The 25,924-nt window shown below is 41.6% G+C and overlaps 1 protein-coding gene across 1 annotated transcript; it reads right to left on the bottom strand.

Moving 5' to 3' along the window:
• Positions 1-1,026: 1,026 nt before the first annotated feature.
• Positions 1,027-25,711, bottom strand: LOC124777249 (dehydrogenase/reductase SDR family member 11-like). The gene is made up of 6 exons (XM_047252575.1): positions 25,534-25,711; positions 16,527-16,689; positions 13,811-13,940; positions 7,601-7,730; positions 6,285-6,431; positions 1,027-1,136 (listed from the first exon to the last, which is right to left on the bottom strand). Exons 1-6 carry the CDS (start codon positions 25,669-25,671, stop codon positions 1,095-1,097), a joined length of 750 nt encoding a protein of 249 aa, XP_047108531.1. The 5' UTR covers positions 25,672-25,711; the 3' UTR covers positions 1,027-1,094.
• Between the last annotated feature and the right edge of the window lie 213 nt (positions 25,712-25,924).

The raw sequence follows: 25,924 nt of genomic DNA on the forward strand, positions 1-25,924 counted from the left end.
TTCAGCTCGATGTATCGGGGGCTCCTGCACAGCTTTCTTGTGGACAGTATGATGGAACCTTTACTAGTTGAGATATCGGTCCAGGTGGGTTGGTTTATGAATCAGCATGTGACCAAGCCGACAATTTACATTCCGATCAACCAGTGCCTGTAAGAATGGCATTTTCCTTTCCCTCTCCATTGCCGAAGCGAACTTTATGTTGGGTTGTCTCTTCTTTACATCATGGATGTACTGCTGTGAACTTTCTTTGCTACCAACGCAGATTAAAAATCAGCGTAACGGTACAAACAGGATGGACAAACAGGAAAAGTGTTCGTTGTCGTTCTTCAAAATTCTCTATGGAACATTGACCACAGTCGGTGGCAGAGGTGAACGCTGGCCATTCCAACGCTAAATGGTGGTCACCGTATGTCGTAGTACTCTGACGATTTCTGTTTGATCGAGTGATTTAGTAATCCGAGACAAATGATTGTCATGACAAAAACCGCTAGATTCTCTCCTTTATGAACCACCGTAAGGATGGTAAAGAGTACCTCAGGACTTTAACCGAAAAGTGAACAATCAAATTTCATGTGGTAAAATCTCGAACACTGCACTCTGTTTGCATAATATGATTGTATTTGTACACCACTCACATCATAAATGAAGCGTACAGACAATATAAATTTTCATTAGAAGGCTCAGAATGCAATTTCTACTACAAATGTCTGTATTTTGAGATTTTTAAATCCACTAATGTTTCAATTTCTGTATCTTGAAGACTTGTTAATCATTTTTGTGCATGACTGAAGTAGCTGTAGTTCTCTTTAAACAGTTAAAAAGACGGGGTTCTTTTATTTATTTTGTGTGAGGTTACAAAAATGAGTAATCTGTTTTCTGTTTCTTATGATGGTAAAAAGAAACAGGATGCAGCTTCTCGTTACGAGATTGATGTGATTTCATTTCCAAATGCGGTATGAGGTGCAAGTATGGTGTGTCACATTAATGTAAAAAGACCAGAGAGCAAGATAGTTACTATCCACAATATGAATAAAATACTGATTATTAGACATTTATTTAGTATAAAGTTATGTAATACAGGAACGATGACGACTTCAGTATCTGCTGCCGTTTGGGTAGACAATGATGTCATGAACCTGAAACAAAAAAAAAAAAAAGAAATATTTGTAACACTTTGCTAACTGTGGGAAATAACTTCAGGAAAGGATGACCAAGGAAAGAAAAGTAGAACGTGTCCCCTGAATTACAGAAATGTGTTACAATAACGCAAGAGTTGAGTGACAGACTACCCCTTGTAAGTCGTTCAGATGGTTTGGATACATAGCCATAACCGGGTTTTGAGCGTTACCTACACATTTCCATGATGATACGGTGTACCGATCTATGCCGTGGACAGTTCATCTTAATGTGATACTTTAGGTTTGACTGTTTCTGTTTTCGTTGTAGAATTCATGATATTCAAACACTGATAGTTCCATTATGCCAATATCGATACATCTGAGCGTCAATACTTGATGTGCATATGGTGAGTAATTTCTTCCTCTGTGGCAGTTGATGCTATGACCAACTGTGTAGAGTAGTTATTTTTTTTAACTTTGGACCTATGTTTCGCCAATCGTGGATTGTATTTAAGTCGGGCTGCCTTACTTATTTGACGATCGTACATTTCTGGGAATAGAGATGATTGCTTTTGAAGTGTTATGTTATATGGTCTTTTGTGGAGTGGTTACTGTATTTTTACTGATACAGTTTCCCCGTTGGTTTCATCGTAAATTATGCAGCATATAGTACTTATATTACGATCGTACACTTCTCCTCACAGGAACGAATTCATATGGAAGCGTCACATGATGACAACAGCTGTTTTAGCTTTTGCTAAATGCGTTTGTGTGACAGCTGAGGAATTTAAGTTAGTTCTTATTGGTCTTCCTTTACATTTTTTCGTATAAACCGTAGGTTTTGCCACACTCTGATGATCGTTTATTTTTGATGATTCTATTTCGGTAATGGTGGGGTACTACATCGTTTCTTTTATTGTATACTTGGGCCAGTATAGTATGGGTTGGTTAGAAACATAGGTCATCCTGTTTTGAACAGCACTTAATCTGATATTCTAGTACCTTTTTCTCATGGTTTTTTACATTTATTGGTAAACGCATGACTTAATGTTAATTAATTACAGTCGTTAGTCCTTCCAATGACAGTTTTGTCGGCTGGCTATGCCTATCACTAACGGTGCTTTGTTTTGTATATGTACTTTTCATGTAATAGATTAGGGAGACTGATTTAACTTTTGACATGGCAGGGCGCTTTTGCCTATTTTGGTTGGGAATACATGGCTTGCTGTCACAAATCTATCACTTATTTTTTCTTGACGACTCGTATTTGCCGATACTATGCTTTGTAGCATATTTACCTTGGTATAGTCGATTCTGTGAGCGTGATATGCAGTTTATTAGCTCCATATTATATTATGGGATTCCCCTGGAGCGTTTTCTGCCTTTCTACCGATTTCGTTTGGCTAGGCTCATGATTAATTTGTCACACTGCATTTTTAGGTCAATTTTTACTTTTTACACAGTTTTTTTTTGGGGGGGGGGGGGGGGTGGTGGGCGTCTTCAGTGCCTGGAAACTATGTGCCAGTTGAACGAGTTTTATTTCAGTATTTGTAATTTTGTGTTTTTTGCTGTTTTCTTTAGCTCATAGGTGTTACAGGGTGTTTCAAAAATGACTGGTATATTTGAAACGGCAATAAAAACTAAACGAGCAGCGATAGAAATACACTGTTTGTTGCAATATGCTTGGGACGACAGTACATTTTCAGGCGGACAAACTTTCGAAATTACAGTAGTTACAATTTTCAACAACAGATGGCGCTCTAAGTGATGTGAAAGATATAGAAGACAACGCAGTCTGTGGGTCCGCCATTCTGTACGTCGTCTTTCTGCTGTAAGCGTGTGCTGTTCACAACGTGCAAGTGTGCTGTAGACAACATGGTTTATTCCTTAGAACAGAGGATTTTTCTGGTGTTGGGATTCCACCGCCTAGAACACAGTGTTGTTGCAACAAGACGAAGTTTTCAACGGAGGTTTAATGTAACCAAAGAACCGAAAAGCGATACAATAAAGGATCTGTTTGCAAAATTTCAACGGACTGGGAACGTGACGGATGAACGTGCTGGAAAGGTAGGGCGACCGCGTACGGCAACCACAGAGGGCAATGCACAGCTAGTGCAGCAGGTGATCCAACACCAGCCTCGGGTTTCCGTTCGCCGTGTTGCAGCTGCGGTCCAAATGACGCCAACGTCCACATATCGTCTCATGCGCCAGAGTTTACACCTCTATCCATACAAAATTCAAACGCGGCAACCCCTCAGCGCCGCTACCATTGCTGCACGAGAGACATTCGCTAACGATATAGTGCACAGGATTGATGACGGCGATATGCATGTGGGCAGCATTTGGTTTACTGACGAAGCTTATTTTTACCTGGACGGCTTCGTCAATAAACAGAACTGGCGCATATGCGGAACCGAAAAGCCTCATGTTGCAGTCCCATCGTCCCTGCATCCTCAAAAAGTACTGGTCTGTGCCGCCATTTCTTCCAAAGGAATCATTGGCCCATTTTTCAGATCCGAAACGATTACTGCATCACGCTATCTGGACATTCTTCGTGAATTTGTGGCGGTACAAACTGCCTTAGACGACACTGCGAACACCTCGTGGTTTATGCAAGATGGTGCCCGGCCACATCACACGGCCGACGTCTTTAATTTCCTGAATGAATATTTCGATGATCGTGTGATTGCTTTGGGCTATCCGAAACATACAGGAGGCGGCGTGGATTGGCCTCCCTATTCGCCAGACATGAACCCCTGTGACTTCTTTCTGTGGGGACACTTGAAAGACCAGGTGTACCGCCAGAATCCAGAAACAATTGAACAGCTGAAGCAGTACATCTCATCTGCATGTGAAGCCATTCCGCCAGACACGTTGTCAAAGGTTTCGGGAAATTTCATTCAGAGACTACGCCATATTACTGCTACGCATGGTGGATATGTGGAAAATATCGTACTATAGAGTTTTCCAGACCGCAGCGCCATCTGTTGTTGAAAATTGTAACTACTGTAATTTCGAAAGTTTGTCTGCCTGAAAATGTACTGTTGTCCCAAGCATATTGCAACAAACGGTGTATTTCTATCGCTGCTCGTTTAGTTTTTATTGCCGTTTCAAATATACCGGTCATTTTTGAAACACCCTGTATCTTCGTTTACATATATTTGAGTACTTCCTTATTAACGCAAGATTTTATGTCTTTGACCATTATGTTTCCGATTTCCTACCCGTTCCTATATCTGTAACCTTTTGTCTTCGATTCTTAATATGTTTTGTGCTTATACATTTACGCTAACGCATTAATCTGGCTGATTGTGGCATACGGTAGGTCCCTGTGTTACGAGTAGTGGTTTATCTCATAGATCTTGATTGTTTTTTAACTCTCTGTATCTCGTTTTGTAACGCTGCATAATATTGGTACGTAGTAGGTTTTTATTATTGACCACGTGTTAGTCTTTTGTAAACTTGTACGCATTTATGAGGGGATTTTCCTGATAACAGTAAGGTCTTCTTGATATTTTTGAGGGTGAGGTTGTCGCTGTTTCCTTATGGTGTGATTTGTTGTAATCAATTCGTCTTCATACCCCTTATAACCGTTCACATGTTTAGACTCAAACTGACGTATTCCCCAGGTACCTCTTTGCTGTATCTCATGAGTAGTGTTGGATTGGTTTAGCATTGAGCTTTGTGGCCTTAACTTCACCACACTCCTTGTGGAGAATGTTGTGATGTGCTTACCATATACGTGCATTTTACGGTGTATATGGGTTTTGGATTGACGTCGACCTGATGATAGTTGCGAGCCTTGAATTTATGTGTAATGTTGTGGGTCACAAGTTCTGCTGAGTGGCTTGAGACTCATGACATACTTAGGTTTGTGCCCATACATTGTTTGGTTTATCGGCTTGGTTTCCCCATCATTTGCAAGATTTTGATTTAGTATTGTTCCACTCTACCACTAATTTTTAGTATGAAGTCATTTAACAACTCAATTTTTCTTTCACAATTGTTGCCTCCTCTTTTTGCGATAGTATGGTCCTTAATTAGTGAGCTTATATTTCGGTGATTTGTTGGTCTTCACACCCTTATCTTAATTTTAGTTTGTTCCATTCCCACACTACCTATGCGAAACAGCTTACTATGTGTGAGTTCTTATTTGGACGGGTTCGTCGTCTGACAGATAAGGACGATACTACGATGCGTTATATTCCCAGTAAAATAGTATAACATTGTCAGGTGAGATTTTGGAGGAGACCCCTTAGTGAATATGGGTTTGAGGTCCTTGTTTGTTCCACTATTGTTTTTGTCCGCCTATTAATTGATGTACGGGACGTCAAGTCTTATCCGTTTTTTTTATTTGGTTTATTGGATATGCTCTCGAGGTAAATTGTGACTATTCCTCGCATGTTCTTTTCATACCGTTATTCAGTTAATATTTCGTTTGCCATTGGGTTTTGCGTGTGGTTGCATTTTTGATGTTATGACAACTAATTCTGATGTATCAGCAGTGGTGGTAATACATAGGGGTAGATATGCACAGTATTGTGTATTCATAGATTACATCGCGACTTTTACTTAATGAAGACAGGTCTTCATATAGACTAGGGTTTTCTCATCTATAAGAATTATGTAGGTTTTTTTAATTAAAAAACTTGACAAGCTCTTGTTTGTTTGAGCTTCTGAAGGTGTACTGTCTATTTTTGGTCTTTTGCAATGTTTGGCATGCTCTGTTACAATTATGTTACGTTACAATAGTTTCAGTGCTACTCAGCGCTGTATGTGGGGCAGGTACTCGTCTTAACGCTGCCAATTGCGTTTGTAGGTATTAAGGCTATTATTATTATGCTCAGTTTTCTATATATTCAGCTGTAGTATACCTTGATATACACTACATGTAGTCAAAATGAAATAAAATAACTTCTCAAATACGTGCGACTGTTTGGTGATCGGCCCTGTGAAATAAAAATTATTAATGCGGCTGTTTATTAAATGCAGCTTGAATTCCAAGGAATAGTACCAAATAAAAAATGATAGAGAAACGAAAAAATCAAACCAGAATATAAGAGGAATAGTGCCATTAATATATAAGCAGCGAATGAATTGTTACGAACAAACAGTCAATGAAAATGCGGGTGTTGTGTGGGGATAACGCAGGGCGCACCAGCTCACCTGTACTCGTAGGTTCTGCGACAGCATGTAGACAACGGCCTCCGCCACGTCTTCCGACTCCAGGCAGGGATTCTTGTCGTAGTGATCCGCAGGAACCCCAGGGAAGTTTTTGGCGAACTCAGTTCTCACAGATCCTGGAGAAACTTCCTGTGGTGAGCAGCAGAGAGTGAAACAGTGAGTTTATTACTTGGAATTTTATCGATTAAATGCACAGAATATTTCCATGATGAGAGTTCAAGAATTATATTTAGTCGTAAAAAAATTTAAGATAAGGAACTCATTCCAAGAATCCGAATGGTTAAAGGCATATCTTTTCAATTACAGTGCACTGGATATGAGTGTGTGAAAACAAAAACTGAAAAAATGCAGATAAGTGGTGGGATCATCTGTGACTGCTTAAAAGGAGTTAGCCTCAATTACAACGAATTTTCAACGCAGATGTTCGGCTTTAGGCAAATGGACATGGCAGACTTACTATCTCATAAAAAATATGGCCAACAAATTGAGTCTGATACTGATTTTGTCGTTTTTAAGGCCGTTTCCTACTAAACCGATTTACATTTGCTCGATTCTTTCTTTGATCATAGACTGTTCAACAACACTGCCTCCCCTTCCTTTACTACAGTTTTCCCGTCTCTCAAGACTATCATCTGTCGTAATCAAGTACTGATGTATTGTCTCCGTGTAAAAATAATCTATGTCATGTTGATGTTAATTTGTACACTGTAGTCGTGTATAATTTAGTTCCAGATGAATAAAATGAACACTACATACTAACCGTAATTTCCACTGTCACCTGATCATAGGTTCAGCTCCAGTTTTAGCAAGCGCTGGCATGTCGTCCCTGACAGATTTATCACTGGACCCGAACGATGAACTACTTGATCTGTGGTTATAACAAGATTATTTCATGATATTCCAATGTGTAGTTTTTATGTCTTAAATGCTGCTAGTTTACCTTCCCTTCTGCACCATTCCGGATTATTCGACATCCTCCTCTACGAGACCAAGAGAATACGTTATATGTGTGTCCCCTCCTCAATCCTTAGGAGTTTAACAAAAAAAAATTTTTTGGGTGTCCGTGCTACAATCGAATACCATTAGATTATTAAAGCAAGACCGTGCGAAGAATATTCATAAGTTTGGAAAGGGCCTCAACATAATGGCCGCTTTATGGGTTTTATTTGTCATAGGGACTACTACCTTAAAAGAATTCTGCAGCGACATTAACTATGTTTCTACAGTGTAATGAACAAATACCTAGTCCGCAAATATGACTACCAAACCCTACCACTAGTTTGGGACTGAAAACTTACTCCAACGCGGATCTTACTCTTCCTGGCGACCAGGTCCTTCCGGAGGCCTTCCAGCAGCACCTTGACGGCGTGCTTGCTCGCTGCGTACATCGAAATGATGGGGGCCAGTGGTGGCACGTGCGCCGCTATGCTGTGAACAAAGTGTTTCACGTAAGAGGCATGTCTTACAACAGACAACAAGATTAGATTCCTGAAGTAGGCTACATTTTCAAAGCTATTAAGCAGTACTCATAAAAGCTTCATATTTCTGGTATCGCAAGGTTTCTTTCTGCGAAAACGCGAGAGTGGAGCAGAAGATTGTGAAGAAATAAGAAACAAAGTGTGCTTGGTTGGAACTGCAGAAAGAAACAAGCTCAATAAAAAAGTGGGTCCCATACTCCCAAGTGCGCGTTGGGGGCAAGGAAAAAACCAAGTGACTTTCATGGGCTTTAGCTCTAGTGGATGAGTGTCACTGTTTCTTCCTCCAACCAAAACATTATTAGCACCCACCTAATAGACGGAACGCCCACGTTTCTCACGATTAACAGCGCCAACGCATCGTGGCATGGAAGCAATGAGGCCTTGGCAGGTCGCTGCAGGCAGTTGGATCCACATTTGCACACACAAATCACCAAATTCTCCTATGTTCCTTGGAGGGGGACGATGAGCTCTGACGGCACGTTCAATCATCTCCCAGATGTGTTCGAACGCGTTCAGATATGGCGAAGGGGATATCAGTACATCAATTGGAAATACCCACTGAATTCCTTGAACTATTCCGTCACACTCCTGGCTTTGTGACACGGTGCGTTATGTTTCTGAAAAATGCCACTGCCTTCAAGAAACACCATCGTCGTGAAGGAATGTACGTGGTCTGCAACCAGTGTACGATATGCTTGGCCATCATGGTGCCTTACACGAACTCCACTGGACCTATGGAAAACCCACGTTAATGTTCTCCAGAGAAATAATAAAGGCGCCACCTGCTTGTGCAGGTGTGAAGGAGGTGTTCCCCTGGAAGGGGACGGATTCGCGCCCTTCCATCGGCACATGAAGAAGGTACTGGGATTCGTCAGAACATGCGACGCTCTGCCACTGCGCCAACGTCCAGTGCCGATGGTCACGCGCCCATCTCAGTCGTAGTTGTCGATGTCTTGGTGTTAACATTGGCACGTCCATGGGTCGTCGGCTGTGAAGGCCCAATATTAGGAGTGTTCGTGTACTATGTGTTCAGACACACTTGTACTCTGACCAGCATCTGATTTTAGTTCTACTGTATTCCTTTTTGCCGTTTCACTGAAACGTTGTCTACTGGGCTCTCTGAAACTCTCAATAGCCTCTGGTTGCTCCAGATTATCCATGCCTCATCTCCTTGATATCCTTTCTTTTTGCTATTTCTTGAGTTTTTCTGCAGCTCAAAACCGATCAATTACGCTCAGGGTCCACATATGCCACAGGAAATGTCTTGCACTTTAAAATCGGGTTTCTGGATCTATCTTGCCATTATATAATTGATCTGAACATTGCCATTGGCGCCAGGCCTGTTCAACATATACAACCTTCTTAGATGATTCTCAAACCAAGTGCTGACAATTATATTATACTCTGTACAAAATTTTGCTATCCAGTTTTCTCTTTCATTCATCTCCCCGAGTTTGTTCTCCTGCTGTTTTTCCTTCTATTTCTTTTTGTGTTCACAATCAATATTCTTCGTTCGAATTCAAATTAATTTTCACTTAATAATGTTTATTTTCTTAATTATACTCTGTGGCAACATTCAGATCCACCCAGGCCTTGTAATCCGGATGAGAGGTGTTTAGTCACGAAACTTCGGATATACATCTGATGATCCATTCATGGAATTCAACAGGTCCGTTGATTGTAACGGGTATCCATGAACGAACCATTACGGGAAATAATTCATCATTTATTCCTGATGGTGTTAATCGTATTACAGGAATAACCGTTATACACTACAGTGTAGGTTACCTGATGAGTTGTGACATTCAGTTTAACATTTGAAACATTGGATTTCCTTCAGTTCGAGACAAAAGTTAATTGGTCCATTGATGGCATCCTATATAGCTCATTTATGTAATATTTTTCAGTGATACTTAATTTCAATCAAAACTACTTTACGAATTACAAAATTGCCTAAATATATGTAGAAAAAATTTCAGAAAGGTAATTTTATGTGTGTATATGGGGAAGGGGGCAGGTGGCAGGGGGCGCTGGACAACCGCTGTATGGCTCTGACCAGAAGTTTTCCTTGACTGTGGACGAATAAAAGGGTATGAAACCGATAGCATTTGATAACAAAATTAGAGGCGAACATTTTCAGCACGCATCATTTTACACGTATTTAGTGCTGCTAGTGAAAAGCTTTACCAAGGAGGGTGAAAGGAAGACTTCGATTAGTTGGAAGCGTTGTGGGAAGTGCAGTTGGTCTTCTGAAGAAATGTTCCAATAATTCTACAGTTTTAGCATTTGGAGTCTCTGTCACCTAGGCAAGACAATAGACAACGAACGGGTTTAGAGACGCGCTGCTTGTATCACAACAGGGAGGCGTAGCTCACGAGAAAGTGTAACAGAAATGCTCGGGAACATGAAATTGATTCCTTGAAGGAAAAGCGACGTAGTTCTCGCGAAATCATTCTGGGTTCATTTAGGGAACCTGGATTCCAAAAGTACAGTGTAAGAGATTAGGGCACATGCAGAGACGTAGAGATATTTTTTCCTCCCTCAATACGCGAATGGGAATTGTTTATATTGCCTCAAAGTACCCTCCGCCATGCACTATGTGCAAGCTCTCGTAAGAATCACGTTGTATTTCGACTCAGTCGTGATAGGTATGAGATGACAGCATTGCACCTTGAATTGTTTCAAGTAAGAGGAAATTTCTCCACGTTCGAAATTTAAGTGCTAAAGAATGTTGTAGCATCCTGTAGGAAAATTTGGCTTGAGAGGGGAATTTACCAGGATGAGTGGCTGTAGACGTGCTGTGAATCTCATGTAAGGGAATTCCTGCTGTGAGAGGCCAGTCCAGCTGGAAAGAGCTTAGAGCGGCGAGTAAAGTGGTTTCCATGAAGGGAAGTGTTAGGAAAAGATATCCGAGCGTATGTGAACGGAAACACAAACGTAGTCTGCCTCGGTAGCCTCGCGCCCTCGCGCTCAACACGGCAGATTGCTAACCGAAAGTGAACAGGTTCGATTCCCGGTCGGGTCGGAGATTTCTCCGCGCGGCGATTGAATTTTGTCTCTGCGCTCGTACCGTCATAATTTACATTCTTCTGTTGAGGTAGCTCTATGAGCTCTATGAGCACGGCGAAGAGCTGCCTGTTGCACGGAGTGAGTAGCAGAAAGCGTTTCGCGGAGAGCGTTCCAGGTATGTTGATGCAGCCAACGTAAAACGGAAAACCCATGAAAGCTTAAACTTAGGACTCCCAACATATAGACAGTGAAATGAAAATTCCACGAGATACCACGCATAACTAATGAAAACATTCTACGAGATAGAAAATTAGGAACGTCGTTATCTTTGGCCCACATCAGTGTCATAAAAGTAAGACCCGTGGACAATTATTAATACATAAATGTCTAGCAACGGTTCTAAGTTGAGTAAATGGTACAGACAGTGATCAGTATTCCTATACATTGCACTTTAGTAGTAAACAGTGTCAGTAATTTCTTGTGATTTACTTTACTAGATGTGAAAAGACTTAATTTAGAGATGCTGCTAAATATTGATATAACATAATATATAAATAATTTATTTATACGTTGTGTAACATCAGATGAACGTGCGTTTTAACGTGTTTCACATAAGACGTCATTGACGTTAATCCTTGAATAATCTCTAAGCTAGTAAATTTGATGTTTTTATCAACGTCAGAACTGGCGGCGCAACTGGAAGGAGCAGTAAGTAAAAAGCTACAGCCAATTGAAGACCAGAGAGCCCTGATAGCAGTGTACACATAAGATGGAAGGGTTGGCGGGATTTTTTTTGGGGGGGATGAAACGGAAACTTCGTACTGGGAGATAGAGGAGAGAACACTTGCTCCAGGAGAAAGATTGGTGACTTCTTGTGGAGACACAGCACACACAAGATTTCCTTAGTTTCTGGGCGGTGGGCAGCCGCATAGTCGAAAGTCACAAGTTCTGCAACAGAATTTCGTGTGGGATTTGGATGTTTTCGGAACGGATTCTACGTTGTGAACTCAGTTTTCGTCAGGCTTCGTGAGAAACGAGTAAATGCTGAAGGAAATGAAATTTGTTCTTCATATAGTGGGATTTAGTAAAGTACTGTGCACGCAGTCTGCTAGATTGCGTACTATTTCACCAATTTTCTGTTCTTTTAAAACTAAGTTTTGTTTTATTTGAAACTGTAGACTACATTGTCGACTAGTGTAATCTGCCATTTTGAATTCGTATACGTACATTCATTTAATACTGCAGTGAACAAGCTCTGTAAATAAACCTTACATATTGCATCACTTTTCGGGAGCGCATCGGGGATATTTTTAATTCATATAGCGGTATGTCGGCTGACAGCCTATCAGCCATTCTCAAGATGAATCGCTTTCAACTTTTTCAGTCACTTTACATACTGCGGAGTAAACACGTAAGCGTCAGACATAAGTGTTGATAACAGGAGCAACAAAGTTAACTTCCTTGAACAAGAGTGCCACTCATCGATTAAACTTGATGCGTCTAAGAGTAAAGTAAAGCAAGCGCAGAATCAGCGATCATGAAAACTTAGCATATTTCCTTTCAAGTCGAAGACGTCAAATGAAGATTTTCCATCATTTCTGAAAACCCTCGTCTGTGTTGAGCAGGTTGTCTGCTAGTTGCATTTCCACAGCTTCGTTTACCACCGAATCCTAGCAGAATGAGGGTCTGACCAATATGTTAACTATACCGTAATTCATGGAATGACCAGTGGAAATACAGTATTCATTCACTGCTGATTTATTCGGCTGTAAAAGGCGGGTGTATCGCTGGTATTCAGTGCAACGTTCTCTTACAGTAAGTGTTGTTTTTTCCTATGCACCGTTTACCACACTCACGTGGAATTTCATAAAAACAGACCATCTTTCAGGGATGCCAAAAGAGCTTGTGTCTTGGCCGGTGGAAGGAAGATCACATTAGTTTGTGTTTCCTATTTATTCTTGCAATTTTGAAGAGATATTTTCCACAAACGCCAGGATGGTCGTAGAAATTACGTCTCTTTTTTTGTTGCTGTTCTTTTGGCTAGACTGGCTTGTGCGCTTTTACGGCTCCCTTAATTTGGTGTTTTGTGTATCCATTCTTATGGAACATTTCTTCCAAGTGTATCAATTCACTCTGTTAAGCTATCAACCCTATGTGCTTAAGCTTTAAATACACTCATAGTTTGTGAAGGATGTTGTCTGCATGCAAGAGTAAATCGGTATGAGCGGGCATACGGTAAACACTATGTACTAAAAAGCCATCTTTTTTATGTCGAACTAATACAGTCACAAACAGACATTCATTTCCCGTTCCGTTCTAAATTAAATATTTTCTTGAAGGGAGTTGAGTCGTCCAAGACAATCAATCCACTTGTCTTCTCCGTGGAGCCAAACTATGTATGTTCCATCGATACATCTCCAGAACACTCTCGGTTTTAAAACTACGGAGCTGAGTGCTTTTTATTCGAAGTTCTAGATAAATAAATTAGCTACCAGTGGTGAGACGAGGCTATCCATGACAATGCCGTCAATCTGTTCAAAATATTTGTTGCTAAACGAAAAGTAACTGGAGGTTAGCGCATGATTAAATAATGCTGCTATGTCTTCTTCAAACCAGATACTAATCATTGTTAGGTACCAATAAGTACTCTGATGAACAATGAAACGATGTCAAAACTGACCAAAAAATCAGAGTTGTTATGTTCGAAAGTTTCCGATCCTCCGGGAATAATTCAAAAACCACAATCGTTATATACTTAAATTTAAAGAAGGAACGGTTTTTGCACCGATTGTCGCTTGAACTCTTCGTAGTTATTTTACAGTCATAACATCATTTCAAATCCGATCGTGAGCTCAATCAGGTGAAAATAAATTCATAATTTAGGCCTACTTGTTTAACGGAGGGTGTTTCCAAGGTCGCAGAGACCAGTAAGCTAGAAACGCGTCTATCATTCGCTATCGGAAGAGGTTTTTAGCTTGAAGGCGGGTAATACGCTTCGCCAGACCCGCCGCCGCAGCCTACCTGCTGATGTGGATGATGAAGCCGTCGTCGACGCCCCTCCTCAGCATGTCCTGCACGGCCTCCCTGGTGCAGATGCTCAGACCCAGCACGTTCACGTCCAGGATGCGCTTCCACTCTTCCGTCTTACCAGCTGCGGACACAAGGGAAAGCGGTTTTTGTTAGCTGAACTCCACTGAAAGGAAGACAAAATGCAAAGTGGAAACTGAAAGAGAGAGCAGTATTCGTCGTAAGCTAGGTACTGGATGTAGGTCAATAGTGAAACCAAGACGTCCACAAAGGAAAGAGAGTCCTCGTAGTCGCAACGATATGGCCATAAACTAAAAGCAACATTGCACTCCATAGCGCAAAAGAAAACGGATCGCCCAGCTGCTGTAGCAGCTTCTGGAAGGCGCGGCGCGGCGCAGCTGACCCGCCGGTGCAGCACACTGCGGTCACAAACGCAGCTGTAGTGAGCTACAGCGTTTCTGCGTCACTATCGATACTCGCTGTCGGCTTTGATTCTAAAAAAAAGGGAGACAGTGTTTCCAGTACACGAACTCGGTTGGCGAGAATTGTGCAGTAAGAATGTACAGTTTTCCACTATTACTAGTTTCAGACTTGCGGGCACAAGATAATTTTTGAGATCTAAATGAGGAAAACAGAAATGGAACTGAATCAGGGCATTGCCTTCTGAAGAGACACTAAAACTGACGTTTAGTATCTACTTATAACCGGAGAAATAGTGAATATTTAGGTGGACTGAAAGCAATTTTAGGTGCCATGACCTTACTCTGCTTTCTGTGTATATTCACTCGAAATCGTTTTGAAGGAACTATTCTGGTATTCGTCAGAGCGTAGTAAAGAAGCTGGGAGGAACTAAACCAAGTAGATCGCATCCGTATCTGAATTCCACTTCCTCTGAATTCAGACACAGTGTCTCAAGCACCGTGTCACCTGGCTCGTGCAATCTATGCGATACTATATTTCTTATCGATATCAAGCTAGTGGCCTACTACTCGCTAGTAACCAACGCAGACAGATATCTTCCAGTCTTCCTCGCTCTATTTCGTTTTCCGTTTCTACGGGCCCGCAAGCATGTGTTAGCTGTCCTCGCTATATTTAGCATATTGACACTGCACTAATAAGATTTTACTACAGTCTCCACGGCGTCACTTTATCCTGGGAGGGATCTGTCTGTGAATCGCGTAAATTCTAACACGAATGGTTTTTTTTTCACTTGTTGCTGTGCTGAGAGAGTCCCTGAAAGAGTACCTTTCCTGAAAATGACGTTTGGGGCTTTCGACATATTCCTAGAAATCACATTCACCCTGGACTGTACGAAACGTTATACATCGTCTGCTGACAGAAACTACGCACTTCCCTACAACACAGTCGAGACCAAGATCGACGATGATTCAGTGGTCGACACAATAGTACGGAGCAACCGTTCCGACGTCCAGTAACATTAGCTCAAATCACGACCTATGAACAAAGTCAGAATAGTCTTAAACACCGACAAACATAATCAGAGTTGCAAAATCAAAGTCCTTTGTCAAAATGTAGATGTAACACATCTACTTGGATATCGGAGAAACTTAAGCATAAAAGGCGTTGTACGAACTGATCATCCAGGTCGCAGGTGGGGGATTTATTTCATGCAGGAGACCAGTTGGCAACCGTACGTGACGTGTACGGAGTAGCATCTTCCGGGAGTGAAACTGTCTACCACACAGGCACTATCGCCGTAACTCGGTGGTCGATTTTCATATCGCTAGAGCGTCGGCATATTATCCAGACCTTCCACACCGATTCCCGCAAGTTGTGGTTTACCTGTCTCCACCACAAGCTGAGCGAATTGCGCTAAACGTGCAGTTCACTGACTGACGAACTGTAAAGGCCGATTAAGCAGGATCTTTTATTCCTTGTGAAACAACAGCCAGTAGAAAATGAGAATTTCGCGATAAAATACAAGGAAAATCTCATGCGAAGAAAATCTCGCTGAAAGTGATACGTTAGCAAATATACATCGCTATGTTTCGGTTGAAATGGTTCAAATGGCTCTAAGCTCTATGGTACTTAACATCTGAGGCCATCTGTCCACTAGACTTTGTAGGTTAGTTAGGTTTAAGTAGTTCTAACACACATCCATGCCCGAGGCAGGATTCGAACCTGCTACCGTAGCAGCAGTGCGCTTCCGGACTGAAGCGCCTAGAAACGCTCGGCCACACCGGCCGGCACTATGTTTTGACATTGAAATATTACGTTTACAATAGTTTCAGAAGCGCGCTTGATAAAGAAATGAAACACAATAGTTGTTACGGATTTACTGACCTGTCTCAGAGCCTAGAAATGGCAGTCAGTGGTTAAGACACTGGAATGTGGAATGACATCCGAATTTAGAGAGGTTCAATTTCTCATTGTAGTATCCTAATTGCGATTTTTTTCACATAGTCGCGGCAAATGCTGAAACAATTCCCTTTGGAATGTTGTAGGACGCTCTTAGCCTACTTGCAGCTTGTTGTAGGTGAGACGACTTCCATACTGCGAGAAAGTGAACATTGAGCTTCAGGCTTTTGCTCCCTTTGAAGGGAGGTTGCCATCTTGAAAGTCGTATTCTTTTCTATACAACAGCTCAAGTATGCATCACAGTGATTACTTATTCCAAACGCAGATTGATCTGTTAGACATTAAATATAATATAGCGGATTTATAAAAAAAAAAGAGCTCATCTACTTACATGTCAAATCATGACCGTTTCCCAAGCCGGCGTTATTAATTAAAATGTCGACGCCGGACAGGTTTTCCCTGATCCACTTGAATGCCGAGAGGATGCTGTCCTCGCTGCTGACGTCACCCTGAATAGCGTAAAGTTTACCAGGGGCGTCCTTCAGCTCTAGAGCCTGAAACAGAGGTGCAGAATCTGTCAACTTTGGCTCCGGTAGCAGAGTTGCCTCACTATCATCAAAGCACTAACACCCAGACTCTTTTCACAACAACAACGCACCACAATTTGAGTAAAATAATATCGCGACATAACTAAGTATTTGCCAAGTACATCAAATCACATTAAAAACTGAACAACGATTCATAATCATTCGGACTATTCAGATAGTAACATATACGAAACATTTATAGACCCTGAACCACCAAAAAAGTTAGATGCTTCTTCTCTACTAGTTTGCTTTGCCAGTCAGTACATTTCATGCTTGGTTGTGAAGAAGACAATTGAGGCTATCGTTGTAACTCTAGCAAATATCCAGGTAGAATTTTAAGAACGAGATGCAGAAGAATGAGGATTTAATGCAAAGTTAAACATTTTTTTATCTAACATATATGCTTATTGATATGTTTGCTAGAAAAGTGCTAGTTACTATTTGATTTCCCTCAGGGCAAAGACTGTGATATTGTTGGAGCAGTTAGCCGAGATAAGCTGCAAAGGATCACTTCACTGAAATGTGTGAATCACTCAGGTTTCTAGTGTATGGAAATAATGTGTACATCTGCCAACAAAAATACTTGCTGATATTCCCACGGAATCCTCTTCCCTTGGTGGAATTCGAAAATTGCCAAAACATTTTGGGGTATATGTAATTTGCCGAAGAAAGACAGCGTGAAACCTGCAAAACCAAATAATTTCAAATCATTAGAGTTCGATAAAGTTTTACGTGTAGTAAACAGAGAAGTTAGAGGCGTTTTGTTTCAGATTCTGCAATAACTGAAGGAATCACTTGTCTAAATCCAAACACTGGAAGTTTTAGGTGCAAGCAAATGTTACTGTTGTAGGCTCAAAATTATTTATGCGGTATTAAATCGTTGGAGGCAGAAATTAAAATATCAAAAATGTTCTCATAAGACATGAACATCAAACTGGTGTGAAGAGTAATAGTTACTTACATTGTTTACGTTTTTAGAGCAGTAAAAACTTATTGTATGGTTTGTACAAATTCAGTCAATCAGTGAATATTCCAGCTTCCTCTGCATAGACTGAAAGAATATTTTCACATATGCGACGTGTAAAAAATATTTAAGAAGTTCAGTATCACAACTGATGTGCAAAGAGTGCTTGATCATTACGCCATCAGTCACAACAACACATGGATTAATCTGTTTCAAAATTACAAACTCTAGTTTGTTATTCTGTATTTCATACTTTCTCAGTGTTAGCATTATTGCTGTTTTCAAGGTAAATATGAAATGAATATACTCTAGAAACCATGTCTTTTGAGCCATAATTTGTTTTTCTTACATGGTAGGCCGGAAATCGGGTGTCATTCGTATCGGTATGTTCCGTTTCAAGTGTTTGCTGTTAATGGGGTATTCACTTTAGTGTCCAATACAAGAATGGAAATGCTTGATAGGTTCCCGGGAATTACGCCGGATAATATTGTGGAAACCGCACAATATTTCAGCGAGACAACTGCCCGCCATCTTCAGGTGCTACTGTCGTGTCGCTGAGAAGCTCGCCAACTTATATGCTGGCTTTCTAGAACAGTGCAGGCGCCAGCAGAGGGCTCTGGTATTCGACGATGTCTACGATTGGTCTTCGATGACGTTATGCCCCGCTGGCGCCTGCACTGTTCTAGAAAGCCAGCATATAAGTTGGCGAGCTTCTCAGCGACACGACAGTAGCACCTGAAGATGGCGGGCAGTTGTCTCGCTGAAATATTGTATATAGTATTGTCCGGCGTAATTCCCGGGAACCTATCAAGCAGATGCAGCGCCGGGAAAGCCTCAAACAGCACAAGAATGGAAATGATTTTCAATATTTTGCTGTTACCGGGGAGTACGTACATTGGAAAACAAAGTTTATCTACACTGAAGCGCGAAAGAAACTAGTAGAGGCATGCGTATATGTAAACTGGCAGAATACGGCGCTGCGGTCGGCAACGCCTATAAGACAACACGTGTCTGGCACAGTTGTTCCATCGGTTAATGCTACTACAATGGCAGGTTATCAAGATTCAAGTGAGTCTGAACGTGGTGATATAGTCGGCGTACGAAGTGAGCGATGAAGTGGGGATTTTTCCGTATGATCATTTCACGAGTGTACCGTGAATTAACCTGGTAAAACATCGGATCTCCGACATCGCTGCGGCCGAAAAAAGATCCTGCAAGAACGGGCCCAACGACGACTGAAGAGAATCGTTCAACATGACAGAAGTGCAACCCTTCTGAAAATTGCTGGTCCATCAACAAGTGTCAGCGTGCAAACCATTCAACGAAACATCATTGATATGGGCTTTCGGAGCCGAAGGCCCACCCGTATACCCTTGATGACTGAACGACACAAAGCTTTACGTCTCGCATGGGCCCGTCAATACCTACATTGGACTGTTGATGACTGGTTCAAATGGTTCAAATGGCTCTGAGCACTATGGGACTTAACATCAGACTGAAGCGCCTAGAACCGCTCGGCCGGCTGTTGATGACTGGAAACATGTTGCTTGGTCAGACTAGTCTCGTTTCAAATTGCATCGAGCGGATTGATGTGTACGGGTATGGAGAAAGCTTCATGAATCTATGGACCCTGCATGTCAGCAAGGAACCTTTCAAGCTGGTGCAGGCTCTGTAAAGGTGTGAGACGCATGCAATATGGGACCCTTGATACGTCTGGATACGACTATGACAGGTGACACGTACGTCAGCATCCTGCATGATCTCTTGCATCCATTCATGTCCATTGTGAATTCCGACGGACTTGGGCAATTCCAGCAGGACATTGCAACACCCCACACGTCCAGAATTGCTACACAGTGTAAGTAGGCTGTTTAGGTTTTTATATTGGTAACGCCACGTAGCGCTCTGTATGAAAATCACTGGCTGTGGTGTGTGCAGTCTGTGGCTGGGTGGCATTGTTGTAATATTCGCTATTGTAGTGTTGGGCTGTTGGCTGTTAACAGCGCGTAGCGTTGCGCAGTTGGAGGTGAACCGCCAGCAGTGGTGAAGTGGGATGGCGGATTTTTGAGAGCGGATGATCTGGAAGTGTGTCCATCAGAAACAGTACATTTGTAAGAATGGATGTCATGAACTGCTATATATATATTATGACTTTTGGACACTATTAAGGTAAATACATTGTTTGTTCTCTATCAAAATCTTTCATTTGCTAACTATGCCTATCAGTAGTTAGTGCCTTCAGTAGTTTGAATCTTTTATTTAGCTGGCAGTAGTAGCGTTCGCTGTATTGCAGTAGTTCGAGTAACGAAGATTTTTGTGAGGTAAGTGATTTGTGAAAGGTATAGGTTAATGTTAGTCAGCGCCATTCTTTTGTAGGGATTATTGAAAGTCAGATTGCGTTGCGCTAAAAAATATTGTGTGTCAGTTTAGTGTTGATCAGAATAGGTAAAGAGCGAAATGTCTGAGTACGTTCAGTTTTGCTCAGCTGTTTGAAAATCAAATAATGTAAGAGGGTTATCAGCACAGTAATTCAATAATTTTTCTAAGGGGACGTTACAAGAGTTACTCCAGGAACACTCTTCTGAGTTTAAACACTTCCGCTGGCCACCAACCTCCTCAGACATGAAAATTATTGAGCACATCTGGGATGCCCTGCAATGTGCTGTTCAGAAGAGATCTCCACTCCTCGTACTCTTACGGATTTATGGATAGTCCTGCAGGATTCATGGTGTCAGTTCCCTCCAGCACTACTTCAGACATTAGTCGAGTCCATGCCAAGTCGTGTTGCGGCACTTGTGCGTGCTCGCGGGGGCCCTACACGATATTAGGCAAGTGTACGAGTTTCTTTGGCTCTTCAGTATATACAGGTGTACTGAAGTCTCCGATACAGGAATTGAAATGCTGTTCAATTGTATTTTGTTGTTAGTAGGGAGTGCACGTATCGGAAAATACAGTTGTGTATGTAGGTGCGTTGTGGTTTCAGTCACAGAATTTATTACAATTTGTTATTTTGTATTGATTAAGTTGTCACCATTCAAAAGTTCCATATTTTGACTCCTCTCACAATAGTTTGTTTGGAATGGAAAAAAAATCAGGCTGTGTAGATTTAAGGGAGAGTGGAATAGGAAATGATGATAGTGAGGTAGCAAACGAGATTCTTGTATTTACGGCCACAGGCCACATGAACGAGCAGGAGTTCGAAATGTTGTAGAAATAAAAAATTAATCAATTATTTTATCGTCTTGTAAGTCACTATTATTATTATTATGTTTGTTATGTAAATTAATTGCACATGTAATTTTTTAAATTATTCTCATCCAAGGTGCAATAGTTTTTGACTGCCCCTGTACGCTTAAAATACCAACAGAAAGACAGAAACAGTGACTGGTTATTTTGATGGTTACTCCATAATCTACAGGTGGTACGTCACTCAAATTACAGTTATTTACATTCGATTTCCAGCATCAGCTGAATTCATAGTGATGTTTTGAATATTCTTGCAATTTTGGCTGCATCGGAAAGGTTACCTATATTTTTACTGAAGCTCTATTTATTGCTGCCAATGTACGCAGAAATCTAAACAGTTAACTGTTTCTCGAGAAAAAATGCTAGCACGAGCTACTTCAAGTTAGCCGAAGACGACAAGACAGAATTTTCAAGGGACGTGACAACCAGGTGATGTCTATAAATACAAAATATTGTTTGCAGCTGTATGTTGTCCTTCACGTTTATCTTCGTGTATTCGAGGTTTGCAATATGGCCCATCCATGTGATACAAGCTACAGCCGCCACTCTGTGTATAGCTTCCTACTCAATGCAACGAAAGAGCAGATCTGTGACTATATACTGAGCCGTTCCCGCACCGACGGCAACTTCATAACAATATTTTTGCGTCTGTATTCGCATCTAGGCGCCTAAAGGAAATCTGAAGCTCCCGTGTTACATTGTTTGCATTTTGCATGCTTATTCGCTGTTGTGAATGTTTTCTCATAGAAACAACGATAATAGAAGAATAGAAATAAATTGTAATTATATTAGTGCGTTGCAAAGGGACACTAAAGACCACGATTCTCTTGTATCAAAATATTCAGAAAACATCCTTAAACATCCTCAGAAATTTTGTCAAAGGAATTCGGAGTCACCATGTAGTGGCCAATAGTATTCAGGATTAGATTTGACGTTCCACTGAGTCTCTGGCTGACGTTTCTACTCATAGGTTTCTATCAAAAATTTACTGTGCAAGTGACCCTCTACAACTCCTCGTTGTCTATCGGTATATTTTTGTATCTGGAGTTTATACTGAGAGGCAATTGCTCGCTATCCAGAAAATCCATGATATGTCAATTCGACATTTCGGATAACTATTAGTGCATTTATTGCATGGGTAACATGACGCCATAACGATGTCTTACGAACTGTATGGAGCTCTTAATACTAGGTATGGGGAAAACCCATTGCTTAAAAACCGATACCGGTATTTTAGGTATGAATAACGGGTACTTCTCGATAGTTTTTGGTCTCGTTTACAATAGGTGTTCTTACTTTGTATTAATAACCGGATAAAAACCCGGATCATCAATTTATCATACCAGTCGCGCCAAATATTTTTGGTTTTTAAATTACACCTTTTTTTTAAATGCGTGATGCTGATTCGTAAAATTTCCATTGCTGTGAAATATTGGGTTAGTGTACAAAATGGCGAAATTGATTATAGCTATTTTAATAATAACGCTTACACTTAAAACAGGCAACACCCACATGAGATAAGAATCGGTACAGGATTGCAGAGACAATAATGTGCCCGTTGTCCTTAACTACCCATAAGAAGAGATCGTTTAGTTTTTTGGGAGCAGAGTAGGATTGTTGTACGTAGAAAAACAATATTTATCATTGCTATAATGATCTATGGGTTCTCAAAGACTGGTATTGTCTTTGAATGATATTATTTCTGAAGAAAGGAGTCGTTACAGATCAACACATTACAGAACGAGAATTTACGAACGCAATGGGGGCGACCGCTGTGGCCGAGCGGTTCTAGACGCTTCAGTCCGGAACCGCGCTGCTGCTGCGGTCGCAGGTTCGAATCCTGCATCGGGCATTTATTTGTGTGATGTCCTTAGGTTAGTTATGTTTAAGTAGTTCTAAGTCTAGAGGAGTGATTACCTTAGATGTTAAGTCTCATAGTGCTTAAAGCCATTTGAACTATTTGAACGCAATGGGCAGTAAATATTAGCTATTGAATTAATTCGTTACCGAAATTTAAACTATTGTCATGTAATTGTTTATAGTAAATGTTCTATTCTGGCTACTATCTAGATTGTTCATTTGGATTTTTTGAACGAAAAATAATGAATTAAAAACTTAAACTAACAGTAGAAGGTAGCTGATCTGCTGATCATGTCTACAGAAAATGTATTTTTTTCCTTAAAGGCCTTGGAATCGGACAACTTAACACGAAGGAATCTTCAACCTCACTTTTCATCCTTCAGCACCGACTATTCGCAACGCCCAAAAATTGGTATGATCCTCAATTAGGACAGGATTTTTGAGCTGAGTTTCAAACAGCTAGAATCAGTAAGAGAATACTGGTCACCATTTGTGGTATTCGACCGTCATTGCTTTCCGAATATACACTACTGGCCATTAAAATTGCTACACCAAGAAGAAATGCAGATGATAAACGGGTATTCATTGTGGCCAAATAAGTTGTACTAGAACTGACATGTGATAACATTTTCACGCAATTTGGGTGCATAGATCCTGAGAAACCAGTACCCAGAACAACCACCTCTGGCCGTAATAACGGCCTTGATACGCCTGGGCGTTGAGTCAAACAGCTCTTGGATGGCGTATACAGGTACAGCTGCCCATGCAGCTTCAATACGATACCACATTTCATCAAATTTAAACTATTGTAATGTAATTGTTTATAGTAAATGTTCTATTCTGGCTACTATCTAGATTGTTCATTTGGATTTTTTGAACGAAAAATAATGAATTAAAAACTTAAACTAACAGTAGAAGGTAGCTGATCTGCTGATCATGTCTACAGAAAATGTATTTTTTGCTTAAAGGCCTTGGAATCGGTAGGAGAGTATTGTATAACTTATTTGGCCACAATGAATACCCGTTTATCATCTGCATTTCTTTTTGGTGTAGCAATTTTAATGGCCAGTAGTGTATATTCGGAAAGCAATGACGGTCGAATACCACAAATGGTGACCAGTATTCTCATACTGGCGTATTGTGACGAGCCAGTTGCTCGGCGGCCACTGACCAGACGTTTTCAATTGGTGAGAGATCTGGAGAATGGGCTGGCCAGAGCAGCAGTCGAACATTTTCTGTATCCAGAAAGGCCCGTACAGGACCTCCAACATGCGGTCGTGCATTATCCTGCTGAAATGTAGGGTTTCGCAGGGATCGAATGAAGGGTAGAGCCATAGGTCGTAACACATCTGACAAGTTACGTCCACTGTTCAAAGTGCCATCAATGCGAGCAAGAGGTGACCGAGACGTGTAACCAATGGCACCCCATACCATCACGCCGGATGATATGCCAGTATAGCGATGACGAATACACGCTTCCAATGTGCGTTCGTCGCGATGTCGCCAAACAGGGATGCGACCATCATGATGCTGTAAACAGAACCTGGATTCATCGGGAAAAATGGCGTTTTGTCACTCGTGCACCCAGGTTCGTCGTCGAGTACACCATCGCAGGCGCTCCTGTCTGTGATGTAGCGTCAAGGGTAAACGCAACCACGGTCTCCGAGCTGATAGTCCATGCTGCTGCAAACGTCGGCTAACTGTTCGTGCAGATGGTTGTCGTCTTGCAAAAGTCCCCATCTGTTGACTCAGGGATCGATACGTGGCTGCACGATGCGTTACAGCGATACGGATAAGATGCCTGTCATCTCGACTGCTAGTGATATGAGGGCGTTGGGACCCAGCACGGCGTTCCGTATTACCCTCCTGAACCCACCGATTCCATATTCTGCTAACAGTCATTGGATCTCGACCAACGCGAGCAGCAATGTCGCGATACGATCAACCGCAATCGCGATACGCTACAATCCGACCTTTATCAAAGTCGGAACCGTGATGGTACGTATTTCTCCTCCTTACACGAGGCATCACAACAACGTTTCACCAGGCAACGCCGGTCAACTGCGGTTTGTGTATGAGAAATCGGTTGGAAACTTCCGTCATGTCAGCACGTTGTAGGTTTCGCCACTGGCGCCAACCTTGTGTTAATGCTCTGAAAAGCTAATCATTTGCATATCACAGCATCTCCTTCCTGTCGGTTAAATTTCGCGTCTGTAGTACGTCATCTTTGTGGTGTAGCAATTTTAATGGCCAGTAGAGTACCAGTGGACAGTAGACGGACGAAGTTTTCTTTTATGCACCTAATTTTGTTTGATGTTTTGATTCTACATATCTTGAAACGTGTAACGCAAATGTCTGAGGGAGCCTTAGAAATTTTCAGTCCTTGTGGGATGACTAAGTTTATTACTAGAAAAACATGAATAAAGGAAATCGGAAATCGATCATTGAAGAAACCGGTTATTTTGAGTGCTTAAACTGGAAACGAAAAATATCGGTATAACCGAAAACCGACTGTTTCAGCGATAACCGCCATCCTTACTTAATACCTTAGTGATGTTTGTTTGCATCCTAGGGCATTGCCCCTTGAACGGCTTGTTGGATCCCGTGCTAAATAGCAAACATAATTAAAGCCTCGTATAAAGTGTTGTTATAAAACGTGCGCCAATGGTCTAACATATGTAAGTTTCCTTTTTCTCAAGATGTTTACTAATTTGGAGCGACGTTTTCCCGTGACGACTCACCTTGACCCTGTCGACCCTCCTGGCCAGCCCGACGACGGTGAGTCCCCTCCTGAGCAGCGCCTGCGCGATGGCGGCTCCTATGCCGGAGCTGGCGCCCGTCACCAGGGCGACGCGGCCCGCGTACCTCTCCATGCCCATTGTCGCTGCTACTTGCTACTTGTTGCTCTCGTGTTGCAGTGGCCTGTTCGGACTGCGGCGGGGCAGCGGAGCTCTGTTTATATAGCCTTGGCCCCTGCTGCCGCGCAGATGTGCCTCGTCACAGCAGATCCCCCTCCACTGTCGTATTCTGCGTGATACAGTGCGGCAACGCTGATAAGGAGAGCAGTCAGTTACTCGTTCTGTCATATCCGCATATTCTCCTCTTATCACTACCGGTCGGCGACTAATGTTC

Source organism: Schistocerca piceifrons, chromosome 2, assembly GCF_021461385.2.
Source record: "Schistocerca piceifrons isolate TAMUIC-IGC-003096 chromosome 2, iqSchPice1.1, whole genome shotgun sequence".
NCBI lineage: Eukaryota > Metazoa > Arthropoda > Insecta > Orthoptera > Acrididae > Schistocerca > Schistocerca piceifrons.

Bases quoted from the DNA above. Each gene is read 5' to 3' on its own strand.
- LOC124777249 (XM_047252575.1), bottom strand. From the start codon at position 25,671: ATGGGCATGGAGAGGTACGCGGGCCGCGTCGCCCTGGTGACGGGCGCC. The intron at 16,690-25,533 runs GTGAGTCGTCAC...CCTCTGTTTCAG, and splicing joins GGAGGGTCGACAGGGTCAAG to GCTCTAGAGCTGAAGGACGC. The intron at 6,432-7,600 runs GTAAGTTTTCAG...TGCTCACCACAG, and splicing joins AGAGTAAGATCCGCGTTGGA to GAAGTTTCTCCAGGATCTGT.